This window comes from Pan paniscus, chromosome 13 (assembly GCF_029289425.2).
Source record: "Pan paniscus chromosome 13, NHGRI_mPanPan1-v2.0_pri, whole genome shotgun sequence".
In the NCBI taxonomy this organism is placed as follows: Eukaryota; Metazoa; Chordata; class Mammalia; order Primates; family Hominidae; genus Pan; species Pan paniscus.
The window spans coordinates 61,750,833-61,768,264 of record NC_073262.2 but is presented as its reverse complement, the minus strand read 5'-3'; the positions used below and the strand labels follow the sequence as shown (position 1 = coordinate 61,768,264).

General features: G+C 38.7%; 1 protein-coding gene across 7 annotated transcripts in view; it reads right to left on the bottom strand.

Annotated features, from left to right (window-relative positions):
• TANC1 (tetratricopeptide repeat, ankyrin repeat and coiled-coil containing 1) overlaps positions 1 to 17,432 on the bottom strand; it is a 263,697-nt gene that overhangs the window by 152,822 nt on the left and 93,443 nt on the right. For all 7 annotated transcript variants that reach the window (XM_055108612.2, XM_055108615.2, XM_055108616.2 and 4 more), the window contains one exon: positions 13,813 to 13,888. In XM_055108612.2, the coding sequence (XP_054964587.1) occupies positions 13,813 to 13,873 (61 nt within the window). In that variant the 5' untranslated portion in view covers positions 13,874 to 13,888. The remainder of the gene's footprint in view (positions 1 to 13,812; positions 13,889 to 17,432) is intronic.

The window sequence follows — 17,432 nt, the reverse complement described above, 5'->3', positions numbered from 1 at the left end:
TAGGTGTGAGTTCTCATTTGTGTTTTGAAATCCCAAATTAATGAGCATGATAAACTGTTATTGCGGGCACTGGCTTTACCCTAAGTGGCACTGTCTGAGTCCGTGATGGGTTCCCTCAACCTTCCACTAACTCCGCCCACCCTTTCCCTTTCTATTGATTTGGGACAGCCCTTGTCAACAAAGCACTGTAATTTATTTAATCTTCACAATGGAGAGGACATAGATACTGTTATTATCCCCATTGTATAGATGCAGGTGAACCCAAGCAGCCTGGCTGCTATACTGCCCAAAACATAGGCTTTGGAGACAAACTAGGTTCAAACCATGGCTCTGACACTCAGTAACTATGTAGTCTTAAGCTAGTACTTTGACCTCTATTAATAAGCTATTGATGATGTAACTGTTTATAAACATGCAGCACACTGTCTGAAACACAGCAAACACTCAAAAAAAAAAAAAAAAAAAAGACACACACACTTTTCAGCCAAGTGAGGTTGCTCACACCTGTAATCCCAGTTACTAGGGATGCTAAGGCAGGAGGATCGCTTGAGTTCGGGAATTCAAGATCAGCCTGGACAATACAGTGAGACCCCATCTCTTTAAAAAACAACAACTTCTCATAGTGCTATCATATTTTCTCCAAAAGATTCACTTTTTGCTGAACTGAGATTCACCTTCTGGTTTCTAATATCTTGAGCATTATCTCATCCCTCCCCCAAACATTTAAGTACCAAAAACCCCCAATATAAATTTAAATATCTCTACAAATATATTTTATTGTTCCTTGCTTAATGGGCATTTCCCAAAAGCAGGTATACCATAGGTTTAAAAAAATACAAAAACAAAACAACCCTGTATCTTCAACACTATCATGCCTGAAGTTTTTTAAAAAAATATTTAACCCTCATAATTACTTAATGATACAGAGCAATACTAACTTCATTTTGTAGGCAAGAAAACAGGTTCAGAAAAAATTATTCAAAGAAAACTGTAGGCATATTCAAACAGACTCTTACGTTACTTAAGTTTTTTGAAACCAAACCAGCAGAGTTATTCACCCTTAAGATACTGCTTCCAGAAATCAGAAGGATTAGAGGTACTGTTGGAGGAGTCCAATAACCATGGTAACAATTTAATGGATGGAGGGGGAAAAAATCCTCCAGAATCTCTAATCTTCAGAATCTTGGAGCTAAGGATGTAGCTCTAAGAGGTTTAATCAGATTAGTAGAATCAAAACTCACAGACAAAGCAGGGAAATAAAGAGAGCTGACCTCCATGAAATATTGCTTTGTAACCTCTTAGTTTTCAACAGTAAATTTACAGAACTGATACAAAATCCTTCACTTAATCCTATAAAAAATAAAGGATGACTTACATATATCTTTTCAGGCTTTATAATTCAAAATTAAACAAGACACACATTTGCCTTGCTTAGAACTTTAGCTAGTAAGCTATCAGATGATTAACCACTTACCAAAATATTAAAACAGCTATTGAACCCAAGACAAAAATAGGTAAACAAACAGGTAGGAGAGAGTAAGAAATTTAAATTTTAATTTTTGACAAATACTGACATAACATATACTATATGCCAAGCATGGGCTTGAGCCCTTTATAAATAGTAATTCATTTAATCCTCACAAGTGAATCACAGGGCACAGAAAGGTTAAGTAATTTGCCCAAGTTCACACAGCTGATAAACTGTGGAGCCAGGATACAAACCCAGGAAGTATGGTTTCAAATAGCCCATAAACATATAAAAATGTGTTTGAGTTCATTCTAAAGAACTGCATAATTAAAAACAGACACAATTTTTGCCTCTCATGCTGGCAAAGATGAAATAGTTTGATCATAACCTAAGGATTTGAATAAACAAGTATTCTCTTATATTACTGGTGGAATTGTAAACTTACCACCTTTCAAAGGGACAATTTGACAAAACCTAGAAAAGTTTTAAATGAACAAACCTGTTACCCAACAGAATTTCTTACAACTATTCTTATGAAAGCACAGGCAGTTATGTACAAGGAGATTCACTCTAGAACTGACTTGTAATAAAAACAAAAAAATATAACTTAAGTGTCCATCAACAGAAGAATGAGATAAATTGTAACTACCCAATGCAACACTGAGCTACTTTTTAGAAGGCTATATATCGATATGTGCCAATACGAAAAAAATGTATAAAATGCAATCATCATAGTAGTTTACAGAATAAGATGTATTATAAAGTCCATGTGGGGTTTCTTAAGGATCGATATATGTATTGATGTGTGTCCATATGCACATACATATATGCACAGAAGCACAGAAAATATCTTGAACGATCATCTAAGAAATTGTTAACATTAATTGCCTTTGGGGAGCGAAAAGAGAAGCAGAGAAGAAATAGGAATAGTGTCTGTTTTAATACCATCATATAGGTTTTGTTTTTATAATTGTGTACACTATTACATTTATGGAGTTTGAATGGCTTTACGAAAACAAGTGATTTTAGAATAGGATGGAATTAGGACAGTCTCAAGGATACCAAGCAAAACTTTGCTTTAAAATATTGAGACCCCACCTCTACAAAAAATTTAAAAGTTAGCCAGGTGTAGAGCTGCACGCCTGTAGCGCAGCAACTAGGGAGCCTGAGGTGGGAGGACTGCGTAATCCAGAAGTTGGAGGCTACAGTGAGCTATGATCGCACCACTGCACTTTAGCCTGGGTGACAAAGCAAGACCCTGTCTACTCAGTGATTCAGTCTAGATCAAGACCATGTAAGAATCTCACAAATAATCCTTCTAGGAAAAGAAAAAAAAATCTAAAGGAAAAAAAAAAAAACAAAATGAACATCCCTGAAGGAAGAAATTATAAAGAAAATTTTCTATCTTCTATCTCAGGGATAGAGATATAGAGATATAACATAGAGATATGTTTTCCTTTATGTTTACTCAGTGTGAGATAATAAAGGAAGCCAGCCGGAGACATAGTATAAACCACTAACGTACAAACACTACACTCTGAGTCCATCTTTGCTTTAACTAGCTATACGACTTTGGGTAGTTGCTCAATGCCTCTTTTTCCAGGTCTTCCTCAAGCAAGAAATTGAACTCAATTTCTAAGATCCTCCTAGATCTAAAACTTCAAAATGTCATTACTTTATCATAGTTTAAAAAAGAATCTCTACACATAATAATCTAAGAACATGCAGCCATGGATAAAAGTTTGCACTTATGATTATAGCAATTTATTAAGGAAATGTTGCTGGAACTATCCCCATCTACTGTTGGGAACTTACCAGGACTCAGGCTTCCAGCACATCTGGGTAGAGGAGGAACTTTGACATCTTTGGCTGTGCACAAAGACAGAATGTTATCAAGTACTGTGGATGGCTTGATGACTCAATGGGGTTGCTTTTATGCTTTTATTTTGGTTTCTTTATAAATTCTTGAATGTAAGCCAATCAGACTAGTGGATCTCTAGCCTCAGCACAAACATGAAATGTTAACAACGCAGAGAAACTTTTACCTATAGAACATAGGCAGTTTCACCATCAGCGACTTCAGTAAAAATTCCCCAAGAAGCTTTCTGGATAAGTCATATAGAAAATTTGCATTACTATACACAACAGCCACATTAGGAAAAGGGAAGAACAAAACTAATAAGCCCCTCACAATCCCAACAGAAAAAAACAAGTACAAGAGCATGAAAAAGACAATCATTGAAGAAGAAATGTAACAGAGCAATAAATACTGGAAGAGGTCTACCAGTCTCAAAGAAATGCTAATTAAAAACAATGAAGTGCAAGTTTTAACCTATAAAAGTGACAAAGATTACTAAAACCCACAAATACCCCCTAGTAATAGGAATTGTGCAAGCAGGCACATTCACATACTGCTTATACAGGTGGCAACCAACATGAGCTTTCTAGAAAACAATTTGGCAAGAGGCACTAACAGCTTATAAAAAGTTCATTTCCTTTCCCTATTAACTCCATGCTTGAAAACATATTCTAAAATAAAATTCATACCAAGGTATGTATTTTCCAGAGGGTTTTTTAAATGAAACAAAATGGGCCCAAATAAAACCATGGTACATTGGTACAATAAAATCTTAGGCATTTTTTTATACAAAAAAATGACATTGTATTTAAAACAGATAAAGCAAAAAATATAGAATATCTTGGGTTATTTGCTTGTAAGTATTATGAGTGTTTTCTATTTTCTTTTTTTTGTGGAGACAGGGTCTTACTACTCTGTCACTTGGGCTGGAGTGTGATGGTGTGATCACAGCTCACTGCAACCTCGACTTTCCAGGCTCAAGCAATCCTCCCATGTCAGCCTCCTAAGTAGCTGAGACTATAGGCATGTTCCACAACACCTGGCCAGTTTTTTTTTTTTTTTTTTTTAATAGGCAAGGTCTCACTATGTTGCTCAGGCTGGTCTTGAACACCTAGGCTCAAGCAATCCTCCCGCCTCAGCCTCCCAAAGTGTTGGGATTACAGGCATGAACCACTGGGCCCAGCGTATTTTTCGAATTTTGTACATTGAGTATATAAATATTAGGCATGGATTCAAATACTGATATTCTCATTTTTACTTCTCTAGTAGTTTAAAGAAAATCTTAAGTGTAATAAACATTCTAATTGATTGACTTTTTTTCTTCCTTAGTACATAAAATAATGGTGTTTCATGGCCAATTCTCCAGGGTATCGTGTTTATAATAACAACATTAAAGTGCTATAGATGAATTGTGTTCCCCAAATTCCTATGTTGAAGCTCTAACTCCCAATGTGAGAGTATTTGGGAGATGGGGCCTTTGGGAGACAATTAGGTTGGATGAGGTCAGATTAGATGGTTGGGTTACATGAGCACATGATGAGATTAGCGCTCTTATAAGAAGAGATACCAGAAAACTTGCTATCCCTGTCTCTACCATGTGAGAACACAGGGAGAGGGCAACCCCTACAAGCACCCAACCATGCTGGCACGCTCATCTCAGACTTTCAAGCCTGCAGCATGGTGAGGGGAAATAAGTTTCTATTGTTAAAGCCACCCAGTCAATGGTGCTTTGTTACGGCAGCTCAAGCAAACTAAGACAACACAAAGATGTACTATCAAAAATCAAAATATTTTTAACATCTCGTACTTGGAAAGAAGCTTTCTAGATAAGTCATATAGAAAATTTGCTTAGTGGGGAGTGAAGAGCAAGCCCTCACAAAGAAACAATGCATTAACATAAATTCCTTAATTTTGTTAAGTGAAATAAAAACACAATCATCAGGAAGACCCTGTGTGCAGGTGGCTCTCTTCCATCCTTAACCTGGAGTCTACCTCCAGGCTCTTAGCCTCTGCTATCAGCCAGTTTCGTGATCTACAAAAACCCAGACAAGATCTCAAACCACTACAGCCACCTCCATGCATGTCTCACATCAGAGACATCATTCCTGATGACATCCCAGGGCATAAAGATCATCACCATGTACCAAATCTAGCAGTTGAAGGCTCCAAACTACCTTAAAAATGGGCAACTCCCTGACAAACTTTAAGAGTGTGAAGAATTAAAACCAGCTGCTCAGTTGCTCGTTTTACCTTTACCCACTGCACTGTGGTCACCAGAACACAGGACAAGAACAATGGTATTTTCATGGCTGATGAGTTATAACTAGCCTGCCCCTAAAAGGACAGAGGGGAGTGGGAGAGAGAAGACACACAGATGCTGCTTTCTAACTCTGATTCTGGATGTGAATAAGGTTTCTCAATTTGATGCTGATCCAGAGCTAGGGCTACCCAGCTGGTCACCTGATGTCCACCCTCATTAACTGCAAGGCAACTGGTTGGTGAACACACCATCCCCTTAAGACTCTTATGAGGAATACTCAGTTTGGATCACCAGCCACGAAATAAAAGTCAATCTACTTCAGAATCCTTTGTAGCCCATCTCCCCACTCAGGAACTACACTTGCCAGTAGATTATAGGAAATCAACTTTTTTACTTTCCTGTAGGAATTCCTAGAATTCCCCTTCTAGGAAGTGCAAATAGAAAACATGGAAAAGCAAAGATGAAACTTTTTATGGGAATTAAGTTACATATACATGGAACTTTCTGAAAACTAAGTCTGTACAAAATAAGACCTTTGTGTTTTACAGAGGAGTTTTAATAAAAATTTGTGAAATAAAATTAGATTTGATAATTTAAAAATGAACTCGGAATTGCTCATTTGCCTACTACTGATCTAGCTTCCTATGGCATTTATACATACACATACAAAAAGCAGCTCAAGTAAAGAAGCATTGTTTGAGAGTTTTATCACATGCTTTATGATGATTCAGATAGGTGGTGCCTTGCTGGAGATCTTATGCCACAAAAAGGTCTTATTAGTCCAGGGTGACTGAATTCCCTTTCCTCTGGGGTCCAGAGCTTTCTCCAAGTACGCCCCCCACCAGGAAAACAGGCAGTTCAGCATGAAACCAGCTTGGGCCTTACATGTAGGTGCCTAATGATAAAACGGTAGATATCTGTTCCCTACTTCCCCTAACTCTTTCATCCTTTATATTTCCCTAAAACACATGGAAAATCTATGAAGAGGTCGGGGGACAAGGGCCCTCCATATATAAAGACCTTCATTCACAAAGGATGTGTTGAGATAACATTTTATAAACTGTACTTAGAAATCTATTCTCGAAACTGCTTGCCAACTCCCGAAATCCCTTTAAGCAAGGAGAAAAGCCTTTCAGTTTAACTTCATAAAGAGAAAACCATAAAATGCAAGTACTTCATAGAGGTTAAAAGGTAAAATACATTATTTTGAAAGCATAAACCACCACAGGGCAGACAAATGACTCAGAGCTTCCCCAGTTTTGTTATAGGGGAAAGGCTGAAGCTGGGAGAAGAGCCTTTAGTATCCAGAGGAGATGCCAGAATATTTGGGAATAGGAAGTCATGGAAAGAAGCTTCTAGAACATCACTCTTCATCTGAGATCAGTCCTGTCTTCTCCATAACAGAAAAGGAATAAGAAGTTTTGTTTTTTTTAAATTATTATACTTTAAGTTTTAGGGTACATGGGCACAACGTGTAGGTTAGTTACATATGTATACGTGTGCCATGTTGGTGTGCTGCACCCATTAACTCGTCCTTTAACATTAGGTATATCTTTTATTTATATATTTTTAAGGGTTTTGTTAGTTCTTTAAGGTATCACACAGTTTTCTCAAGAAAGAAAAGATGTACTGGATATCTAGCAGAGGCCAAATGTCAAGCTAAAACACTTTTGCAGAAAGGTATTCGTATTCAACCCTGACACTACAACTATAAGGTAGTTTAATCAAGGTTAAGAAAATCTGTCCAAATTCAAGTTAAATAGGAGGTGATCGAGCAGGGATGTGAGTCTGTGTCCTCTAATTTCAAAGTCCATGCTTTTTCTTGACTTTGTGACATACATGAGGGACAACAAAGAAAATCTGATGAAGGAACCTATCAAACCAGAGGGAACAACCAGCATTCCTGCTCCTATTAAAAATCAGGCTGGGCGCAGTGGCTCACACCTGTAATCCCAGCACTCTGGGAGGCTGAGGTGGGCAGATCACCTGAGGTTAGGATTTTGAGACCAGCCTGGCCAACATGGCAAAACCCCACCTCTACTAAAAATACGAATATTAGCTGGGTGTGGTGGCACATGCCTGTAATCCCAGGTACTTGGGAAGCTTGGGCAGGAAAATCGCTTGAACCTAGGAGGCTGAGGTTGCAATGATCCAAGAGGGCACCCACTGCACTCCAGCCCAGGCAACAGAGCCGAGACTTCGTCTCAAAAAACAAAAAACAAAACAAAAAAACACAGAAGTCCCATTCTATGTTTAAATCATGTTCTAACATTTTGCAGAATTTGTTTAAATGCCCCAGTAAAGAAAAATACAATACCTTTATACTAATTATTTCTGCTTGTTTTGTTGCTTGGGAAACACTTTTGGAGAATGTTAACAAGAAGATACCAAATATCCATAGCTCAGCAAGAGAGTCACTGCACTAAATTCCTAAATAGTCCACAACCACAGAAAACGGGCAGTGGCAGCACAGAATAATCAAAAGCAGCTTCGTATTTTCTACATAAAACAAAGCATCATTTGTATTGAGGCATGTTTAGAAGGTACCACTGAAAGCCAGGCTGCAGCCTGGAATGGCTTAAAATACCAAGTTTAACAATCACATCAATGGCTTTTAAACTTTAGAGGCAAACAGCTTCCTTCTACTTGAAATTCAAAGTGAAGAATTAGATGCAAAGCTAATAGATTAATTCAGTACACACACAGGCTTAGAGACTATCCAATGCCTTAATTAACATCATTACAAGTGTATTTAGCCAACCACCTGGGTTTTAATGAGAGAAAGGTAAAGGTCAAAAATTTTTTTTTTTAACAAGTTGCTTTAAACTAAGCCCCCCTACTGGGGAAAAATAAAAAAGCACAAATAATTTAACTACAAATAAAAGACTTAATATAAACAGTTATTATTTTGGCACATTAAGGAACTATTCCTTAATCAGTCTATATTTTTTCTGTATTTTAATTGAGGCAGTACTGCAATTAAAAGTTCACTGAACTTTGCTGTTCTGCCTCAGCTTGAACCTACTTCCTCACCAATACTGAACAACTAGGAGAATTACAGCAGGCAAAACACTACAGATTGAAGACTGGTGGAAGGCAGAAGGGACAGAAGTAGACCAGCCTTCTCTAGAGAGCAAGAGGCCTTGACCACCTAATGCTTCCAGAGTAAGGACAAAATCTCCAGGGTTTAAAGAAAGAACAGAAACACTACCAACTGTGAGCTTTAATTACATCACAGATGTTAGATCAAATTATGTTTCATTTCTTGGAGACCAGTAGAAAAAAAAATATTAGCTGAGCCATTTACTCGCTATGTGGTAGTAACAGCTACCATAATGAGCTGCAATTAGATATCTGTGCTTCCTTAGTTTTTGAAGGGGAGGGAACCTGCCCAATGTCTATGACTGAAGAATCCTCCACCATGCATATGGTGGTGGATAGTAAAGTCCATCTTGTACAAATCTTAGCCAAGAAGTCCAAACACACTCTTCCGGGCTCTCTCATGTAGCTAGATCCGAGGCACGTGAACCAGGTTCGGCCATTTATATGCACCTGCCTCACATTTTCAAATTGTCCTTGATTTTCCTTTAAGCACTTTCTCTTCCAGATGGATTTTTGAATCAATTTTGTAGTGTTTTAAAAAAACACACAGGATTTTTAGAGCCATGAAACTACTCTGTGATACAACAATGGTAGATATGTCATTACACATTTGTTCAAACCCACAGAATACACAATATCAAGAGTGAACCTGATGTAAACTATGGACTTTGGGTGATAATAATGTGTCAACGTAGGTTTATCAGTTGTAACAAATGCACAACTCTGGTGGAAAATGTTGATAATGGTGGAAGCTATGCATGTGTGGGGGAAAATCTCTGAACCTTCCTCCCAATTTTGGCTGTGAACCTAAAACCACTCAAAAAAAAAAAAAAAAAAGCCTTCTTTAAAAATTGGGGATTTCATTAGGGATTAAATGGAATGTCTACATAATTATGGAGGAGCTAGATGGTTTAAAATAATGAATCAGCTTATTCAGAAAAACAGTATTTCCTTCTACTTATTCAGGTCTTCCTTTAAGTCCTTCAATAAAGTTTTATTTTCTTTAATGTGAGGCTTGCATAGCCAGTCACAGTGATTCACACTTGTAATACCAGCACTTTGGGAGGCCAAAGTGGGTGCATTGTGTAGGCCCAGGAGTTTGAAACCAGCCTGGGCAACATGGCGGAAACCCCATCTCTATTTAAAAAAACAACAACAGCAACAAAACCCCACAAAAATTAGCCAGGCATGGTAGCGTGGTGGCTACTCAGGAGACTGAGGTGGGAGAATTACTTGAGCCTGAGAGGTCAAGGATGCAGTGAGCCGAGATCACGCCACTGCACTCCAGCCCGGGTGACTCAGCAAAACCCTGTCTCAAAAAAAAAAAAAAAAAAAGCTTGCACATATTTCTTCTTAGGTTGATAAAGTTTTTGTTCTAATGTAAAATGGGAATTTTTTTCCTATTCATTTTCCAAACAGTGTTGCTGTACAGAAAGATACTAACTTCCAGTGTGGCTCTTATATCTACTGTAAACTCCTACTAGGTCCAGATTTAATATCACAATACTCTTAAGAGTCTAGTAATTATTTAATTTTTAAAACTAAGTAACTGTTTAATAGTAGTAATATGAATGTTTTCTGATAGTAAAGGTCACTTAAAATTAAGAAACATGTGGTAAAGGTTGTAGGCCTCTCTGGAGAGCTTCAAAAATAAACACAGCACCTCGTTTGCTTATTTTAGATCAAGGTCCTAACATAAAGCAGGGAGAGGAAAAAAAATAAGATGCCCTCATCTGGCCTTCTCCCTGTATTATGGTTTAATACTGATTTTTGCTCCCTTAGGCCAAACTCAAGGTCAAGAAAAATACAGTGCTCATTTGCACTGATGGAACAGCAGGAACAAGGTGAATATGCTTTCTAAAAAAACATGGTAAAGTTTTAAAAATTACATTCTCCACCATGCCTCTATTGCCTTCTGAAAACACTTTTTGCCCAGCTATAAGCATTTCCTAGGTAAAAATGCATAATCACAAAAAAGAGAGGAATTCTGCTATTTTGAGTTTACTCAATGATTTTCAATAGTTTAAGTTTCACTGTACATAATATTGCAAATATCCGCTGGGCGCAGTGGCTCATATTTGTAATCCTAGCACTTTGCGAGGCCGAGGCGAGTGGATCACTTGAGGTCAGGAGTTCAAGACCAGCCTGGCCAACATGGTGAAACCCCCATGTCTACCAAAAATACAAAAATTAGCCAGGCGTGGTGGCACGGGCCTATAATCCCAACTACTCGGGAGGCTGAGGCAGGAGAATTGCTTGAACCCAGGAGGCGGAGGTTGCAGTGAGTGGAGATGGTGCACAACTGCACTCCAGCCTGGGTAACAGAGTCTGTCTGTCTCAAAAGACACAGGCTGTCTCAAAAGAATAAGAACCAACAAACATAATATTGCAAATATCCTTATATACATATAGTTTGAATTCAATACCTGCTAAAGTTTTACCTATAGATATAGGTGATAACTTTTTTTTAGGGATAAATGAGGGAATAACAACTGTTCAACGCTTCTGAAAAATATTTGGTTTCCATTGAAGGATACTAAGTTTATCTCAGTTACTGCATTTTTCCAAATTCTCAAAATAGGTTTAACATAAAAGTGTAGTAAAAGATTGCCTGCAAAAACAACCTATAAAGGACATGAAAAGCTGAACTCAAGTTTTTAGACATGTCTCCTAAATTTCTATGATTATGAGTTCAAGTACATGGGAATGAATTTTCTTATGTCTTTGCAACAAAGACTGGTTTTAATTGGAAACAGTACAGCAAAATTTTTCCATATTGCAGGAGATATTACCTAAGTTTCAGAGCAGTCTTGGTAGACTAGCCAGCTTTAATTTATAGAAAATCTTAGCTATGATTTACTTATATAATGAGGACTGGCATGGACTCAACATATGAGTGGTCAAATTCCAAGTATTTCCCCCAACAATCCTGTGATATAACTTTATCAGGATTTAAAATTCCATCTGCTTTGTTGCTAGCCTAATACAACCAGGTTCTAGTTAAGAGCAAAAAGGCACATACCATGCAGATGTTTTATGGGAAACGTTCCCATTGGTCTTTCAAGTTGGTTTGTATTAGTGAAAAAGCCATAGTGTGGAAATTATTATGAAGAAATGATTCAGAAAAAGCAATAGTTGCTTTTAAAGACCAAAGGGAGAAATAAACCCAAAATCACACGCTCTGAAACTGGAAAAGTTTCAAATGCAAATTATGTTCCTGTCTGGTGTGTCTGAAAGGCATGGGTGCTGAAGATTATTAATATATTGCTATTTCTTCTAAGTATGGCACTGGTCAAAGAGGATGGTAGGCCTGTTTTGAAGAACTGTTACCGACTGGTGAGTTTAGGCTTGGGGACCCTGGTCCTGAGAAAAATAACCCACTGGTTGGCAGTTCCACCCCAACAGACAGCTTAGGAGGTAACTTTATGCTGGAAATTACAAAGGCTTCTAAAGAAGCAAATAAAGTTCCCATGATTGGTGACAGATGAGCCAAAACTGAAAAAGTTTTTTGTTGTTATTATTTTTAAACAGCTTTCAGAAAACTAACAAGAAAGACATTTTGGCCTTGACCCAGCAGAGGGTGAATGTCCCCCTGGATGGAAATTCTGTGAACGAAATTTCTCCAGAGTAACAATTCTAATTAATTATTCAAAGCCAGGGGTTGATTTTCTAAGGTTAACTATGGTCTCCTGTTTAGGTCATTAAAAACTGGTTTCTCCTTTTCTTTGGTGTCTGCTCACCCAGGCATTGATGAGAAGCTTTAACAGCAGCCTTGCAATAAAGGCTCTACTTTTAAGGTGAGTTTGTCATTCTGCAGACTTGGTTTAAGGGATAATTAGCAAGAAAAATAAATTTTGTCTAGGTTCTATATAACCAAAAACGTTAGAAACCCACTTATTCTCTTATATAAGTATGGAAACAACAGACATTATTATCACAAGGCACTGCAAGATCTTTTGAATTAAAGAGTTAACCATAATTTTATGATGCTTTAGTAATAAGCATACTTCTTAAAACAGAAATTAAAACTGAAACGTTATTTGACATAGTAACTCAGAAAACCAGTCATTCTCCAAGGAGATTGGATTAACACGGGTTTACAGAGTGAAATGTAACATTTCAGGCAAGTCAATTCATGCTAACATATTTTTATTGTGCAATACAGGTAGACAATATATAGTTTCTCTAGCGAGAGAAAAATGGTGTACCAGTGAGTATTCACCAAAATAATCCTAGAATAGGTTAGCACAAGGAATGTAATGCTATTAAAGTCACAGTGACAATATGCACCAGAACTCTACAAACAAGAATGAAATTCAAGCCAAATTAAGTAGTTCTCATTATAATGAAAACAAGCAGTCTGGCATTAAGTGGGGCTCCACCTGTTAGGAGTAAAATTTGATACTCCAAACGATGAGGACCAGTCAGCCAGCAGTTGGTCAAACATATAAAATGTAATCATGTGGGAAAGGGAATGGGATTTCTAGAAACCAAATTCCTGAACACACCTGCTATCCCTCAATGTCTTTAACTTTGACTCCCTCCAGATCTGAATGACCTATTAAAATTATGAACCTTTAAAGTTTCTGGGAAAGGATTTGGTTATAACCCAAACTCAATTCTCAAAGTCACTTCTCATAATAAAGTTCAAAATTATGTTTCCTGTCCTTTTTCTTTTTTAAGAGACAGGGTCTGGCTCTGTTGTCCAGGCTGGAGTACAGTGGCATTATCATAGCTCACTGCAGCCTTGAACTCCTGGGCTCAAGAGATCCTCCTGCCAGAGCCTCCCAAGTAGCTAGGATTTACAGGTATGTGCCACCATACCCGGATAATTTTTTAAAATTTTTTTGTAGAGGAAAGTGTCTCTTTATGTTGCCCAGGCTGGTCCTGGAACTCCTAGCCTCAAGCAATCCTCCTGCCTTGGCCTCTCAAAATGCTGGGATTACAGGTGTGGGTCACCATGTCTGGCCTATTTCATTTCTCATAGCCTCCAGCACATTGTTTGTTCTAACCCAGGTAACCCTCTCTGACCCACTCCCAAAGCAACAAATCCATCCGGCCTGGGGTGAGGAGCAGCTTGCTGCCCGCTGTCCATGGCTGAGCTGCTCATTCTTGCACACATACCTGCTTCCTTCTTGCCTCCCTTTCCTCCCTCTCGGCTCTTCTTCAGCACAGCCTTTAACATTTTCAACACTTGTTTCTAAGGAGAAAAGAAACAGAGAGAAGAGGAATTAAACATTGAAAGTTGGAATATAACTTGTGTCTTGACAAAAGAGGTAACTTGTGTTCAAACAAACAGACCGCTTAATATTAAGGTACCCTAAGCCTTACATTAATTTTCTTTGAATAAACTATGGTGGGAAACTAAATGCTGAAGACACAAGGAATGTTCTATAACTTTTAATGAAGTGCTCAGAAGTTCACTGTTGTTAGAAAAGCTAAAAAAAAAAAAAAAAAACAATAGTGCATTCTCAGCATTCCACATCTAATTAAGGTTATGAGGCTAAACCTGGGTACAGTACTGCAAGATATTTGGCACAGTTTCCCAATCCCAGTTCATCAAAAGGCGGCACTAGAACATGGAATCAAAAAGATAATGAAAGAAGCTACATGGTTAAAGGCAATGTTTTACAGGTGTTACTAATTATATAATCACAAGGAAAACATTTTGGAAGGTTATGAAATGAGGCATATCTTATAAACATTTGCAAAATAAATACAGTGGAACACATTTTAACCCTGATCAGAGAACCCAATTAAACAGCACACACTACAGTGGGTTTTTACTATATATAGGAAGTTATAACTTTGGGGTGGGGAAGGGAAGTAAGTAGAACAGGCCTGTGGCACTATGGCCAGGTCCTTTAAAGAAAAGGCTGTATCTTTAAGCAGGGTTGTACTGAGCTTGTAAAAACACCACAATGGCCCAGGTCTAAGATGAAACATGAAACCATCTCTACAGCAAGAGACAGACAAAAGGACCATTATTTCATCATGAAGCCAGTCTCCTTCAAGCTCTCTCTCCCCACTGCTAACTCAGATGAGATGGCTGAACAACCCCAGATGGTAACCAATCTTAGTGGGTTGTGTTACCATCACACCTTTATTAATGCACTAAGGGAAGCAGAAGGCAAGCAGGTCTCTATTGAACAGGCAAGAAAAGGGGTGGGGAGGGGAGGAATGAGGATGGGGAAGGGAGCAGAGGAAGGGAGGCAAGGAGGGAGAAACTCCTATGTAGGAGGGCTCCCACATCTGCCTAGTTAGCACAAATGCCTCAAATGGCCTCAGTGTAACACACCACACACCACCTCTCAGCCCCCAGAGTAAGCAGAAGTTTTGTGGCACCCGTTGAGAAGGGTAAGGAATCCCAATGTGTTGCCATTCATAGAATCACACAACATAAAAAGGCAGGGTGACCTTTCTTATCATTTGGTCCAAGCCTGTATTTGTTTTCCCAAGCCTTTTGTTTTACTGATGAAGAAACAGAGACCCAGGGAGGCTGGCTTGCCAGGGGTCACGAAGCTAATTAACAGCAGGGCCAGAATCCAAATCTGCAGCAGCCCAGCAGGACCACCTTCCTCCCCTCCACCAGGCTGGTCTCTCCTCACAGATCAATGAAAGCTTTGGGCAACAACAATCAAACAAAACTGAGTGATACTAGAAAGATACTATCTTAGGCAGAATTTGGAAAAAGCCATACTGAAGGTTATCGGAGTAAAATCATCTTACACACAAGTTTTACATACTGAAGGGGCATGGCTTAGAGCCTAATTCTGTTTTTGAAAATGCTGCTTGAATAAACCCTGGTGAAAAAATTTAGGTTTCACCTAAAGGGCAAACACTAAAGTTGGAAGGCAGCAATAGTTTCCATATGGAACCGATGGAAAACACAAACTTCTCTTAACAAGCACACTTCAGAGAAACAATGAAAAACACTGTAGTATAAAAAAATGGTAGTAAAAGTTAATAATAAATAGATAGGTAAACACAGACATATTCTTCAACCAACCAACTTTGGGGTTTATAATTTAGCAAAAACTACCTAAAAAATAAGAGAAAAATACTGACAGAGCCATGCCACCAAAGCTCATGCAAGGTCCCTTGCACCAAGCCTTGGTGAACTCTTCCAGAGCCGTGTGTTTACCTGGATCATTGACCAAGCTCAGGCCCCACCACATCTATGAGCTGCTCCTGATTAATCACCCAGGTCATCACCAGTTGGCAGTACACCTACCATGCCACTCAGAATAGGCATCACACGGGGCAAGGACTAGGTGACACTGACTTTGGTATCTCATCCCAGACACCCTGTTTTCCTATTTTGGGGCACCCAGCTATTTTCAGGATAGACATACCTTCCACATCAGTGGTCTTAAGTGAAAGAGGCTATCAAATATCTGCTATAATATTTCTTCCAGTTCCTGTTTTCCTCCATAAATAGCAACTCAAGGGAAATAGCTTAAATTTTATATTCTTAAAAAAGCTATTCAAACTGCGACCTGGAGCAACTTTAACTGATTATACCTGAGTGCAAAAATAAGGAACCATCCTCCCCTCCCCCAGACTGGAAAGGAAAAAAGTAAGTCTTCCCAGCAAGTTAAATTCTGAAACTAACACAGATCAGAGTGGAGCTATACAAAGTCACCTGGAAGTTTCAATCGTCTCTGGCCTTAAACCCATAACTGGAACTTAACAGTCACCAATGGACATACAGGCTATGCCCACTGAAAGGGGGATGGTCACAAATAGCATTTATAGGAATAGACCCTAGGGGCCAATAATGACAGTACACTCCAGAGAAGACTATCTGGTATCTGCACACTTATAAACACATACCCCTATATCCAATTCTGGAAATGGACACATTGGGCTGTTGGAGCTAGGTGCTGTCACACATTGGCATGATACAACTACTTCTTGTTCTGGTTCTGTTCACACTGAGAGACACCTCGTAATTTGGCTCCTTTCTTAGTCTGCAAATAGTAGGGAGAGAGTGTGCTGGTCCAGTTCACACAACTGTCTGGCTTGCTGACAGACAATTCTGAGAATAAATTAACAAATCGGGACTCCAGCTTTAAACAGAAGCTCTCATGAGCTTTGCTTTATTAAAGGGAGTCACTTTGCCCAGTCCCATCCATTTAAGACATGGAGAATATTGAGTTTCTGAGGACCAAAGAGAAGGCAGTGGTAAATTCCTCAATGGAAATGGCACCTTGAAGCCCACCTGTGTAGGCAGCCAGCAGGCTCTCCTCTTCTGCATCATCACACTTCCCTTCCAGTAGCAACTTCAACTACTGTCATTTTTCCCCTAAAAGGGTGAACACTGAGCTGTCATGCACTTGAACCAAATAGAAATGATGCAAACCAGCCTTTCTGACACAGTAATTCAGACTCAGCAGATTAAATGACAAGCCCAACATACTGTATGGTAAGGAAGTACTTATGGATAAGTATCATAGGATAAAACATAAGAAATAATGTTCTTTTTTACTATATGTGTATGTGTGTGGTTTTTGTTTTGTTTTTTGTTTGTTTGTTTTGAGAAGGAGTCTCACTTTATTGCCCAGGCTGGAATGCAGTGGCACAATCTCAGCTCACTGCAACCTCCACCTCCTGGGTTCAAGCAATTTTCTTGCCTCAGCCTCCTGAGTAGCTGTGATTACAGGCACCCACCACCACACCCAGCTAATTTTTGTATTTTTAGTAGAGATGGGGTTTCACCATGTTGGCCAGGCTGGTCTCAA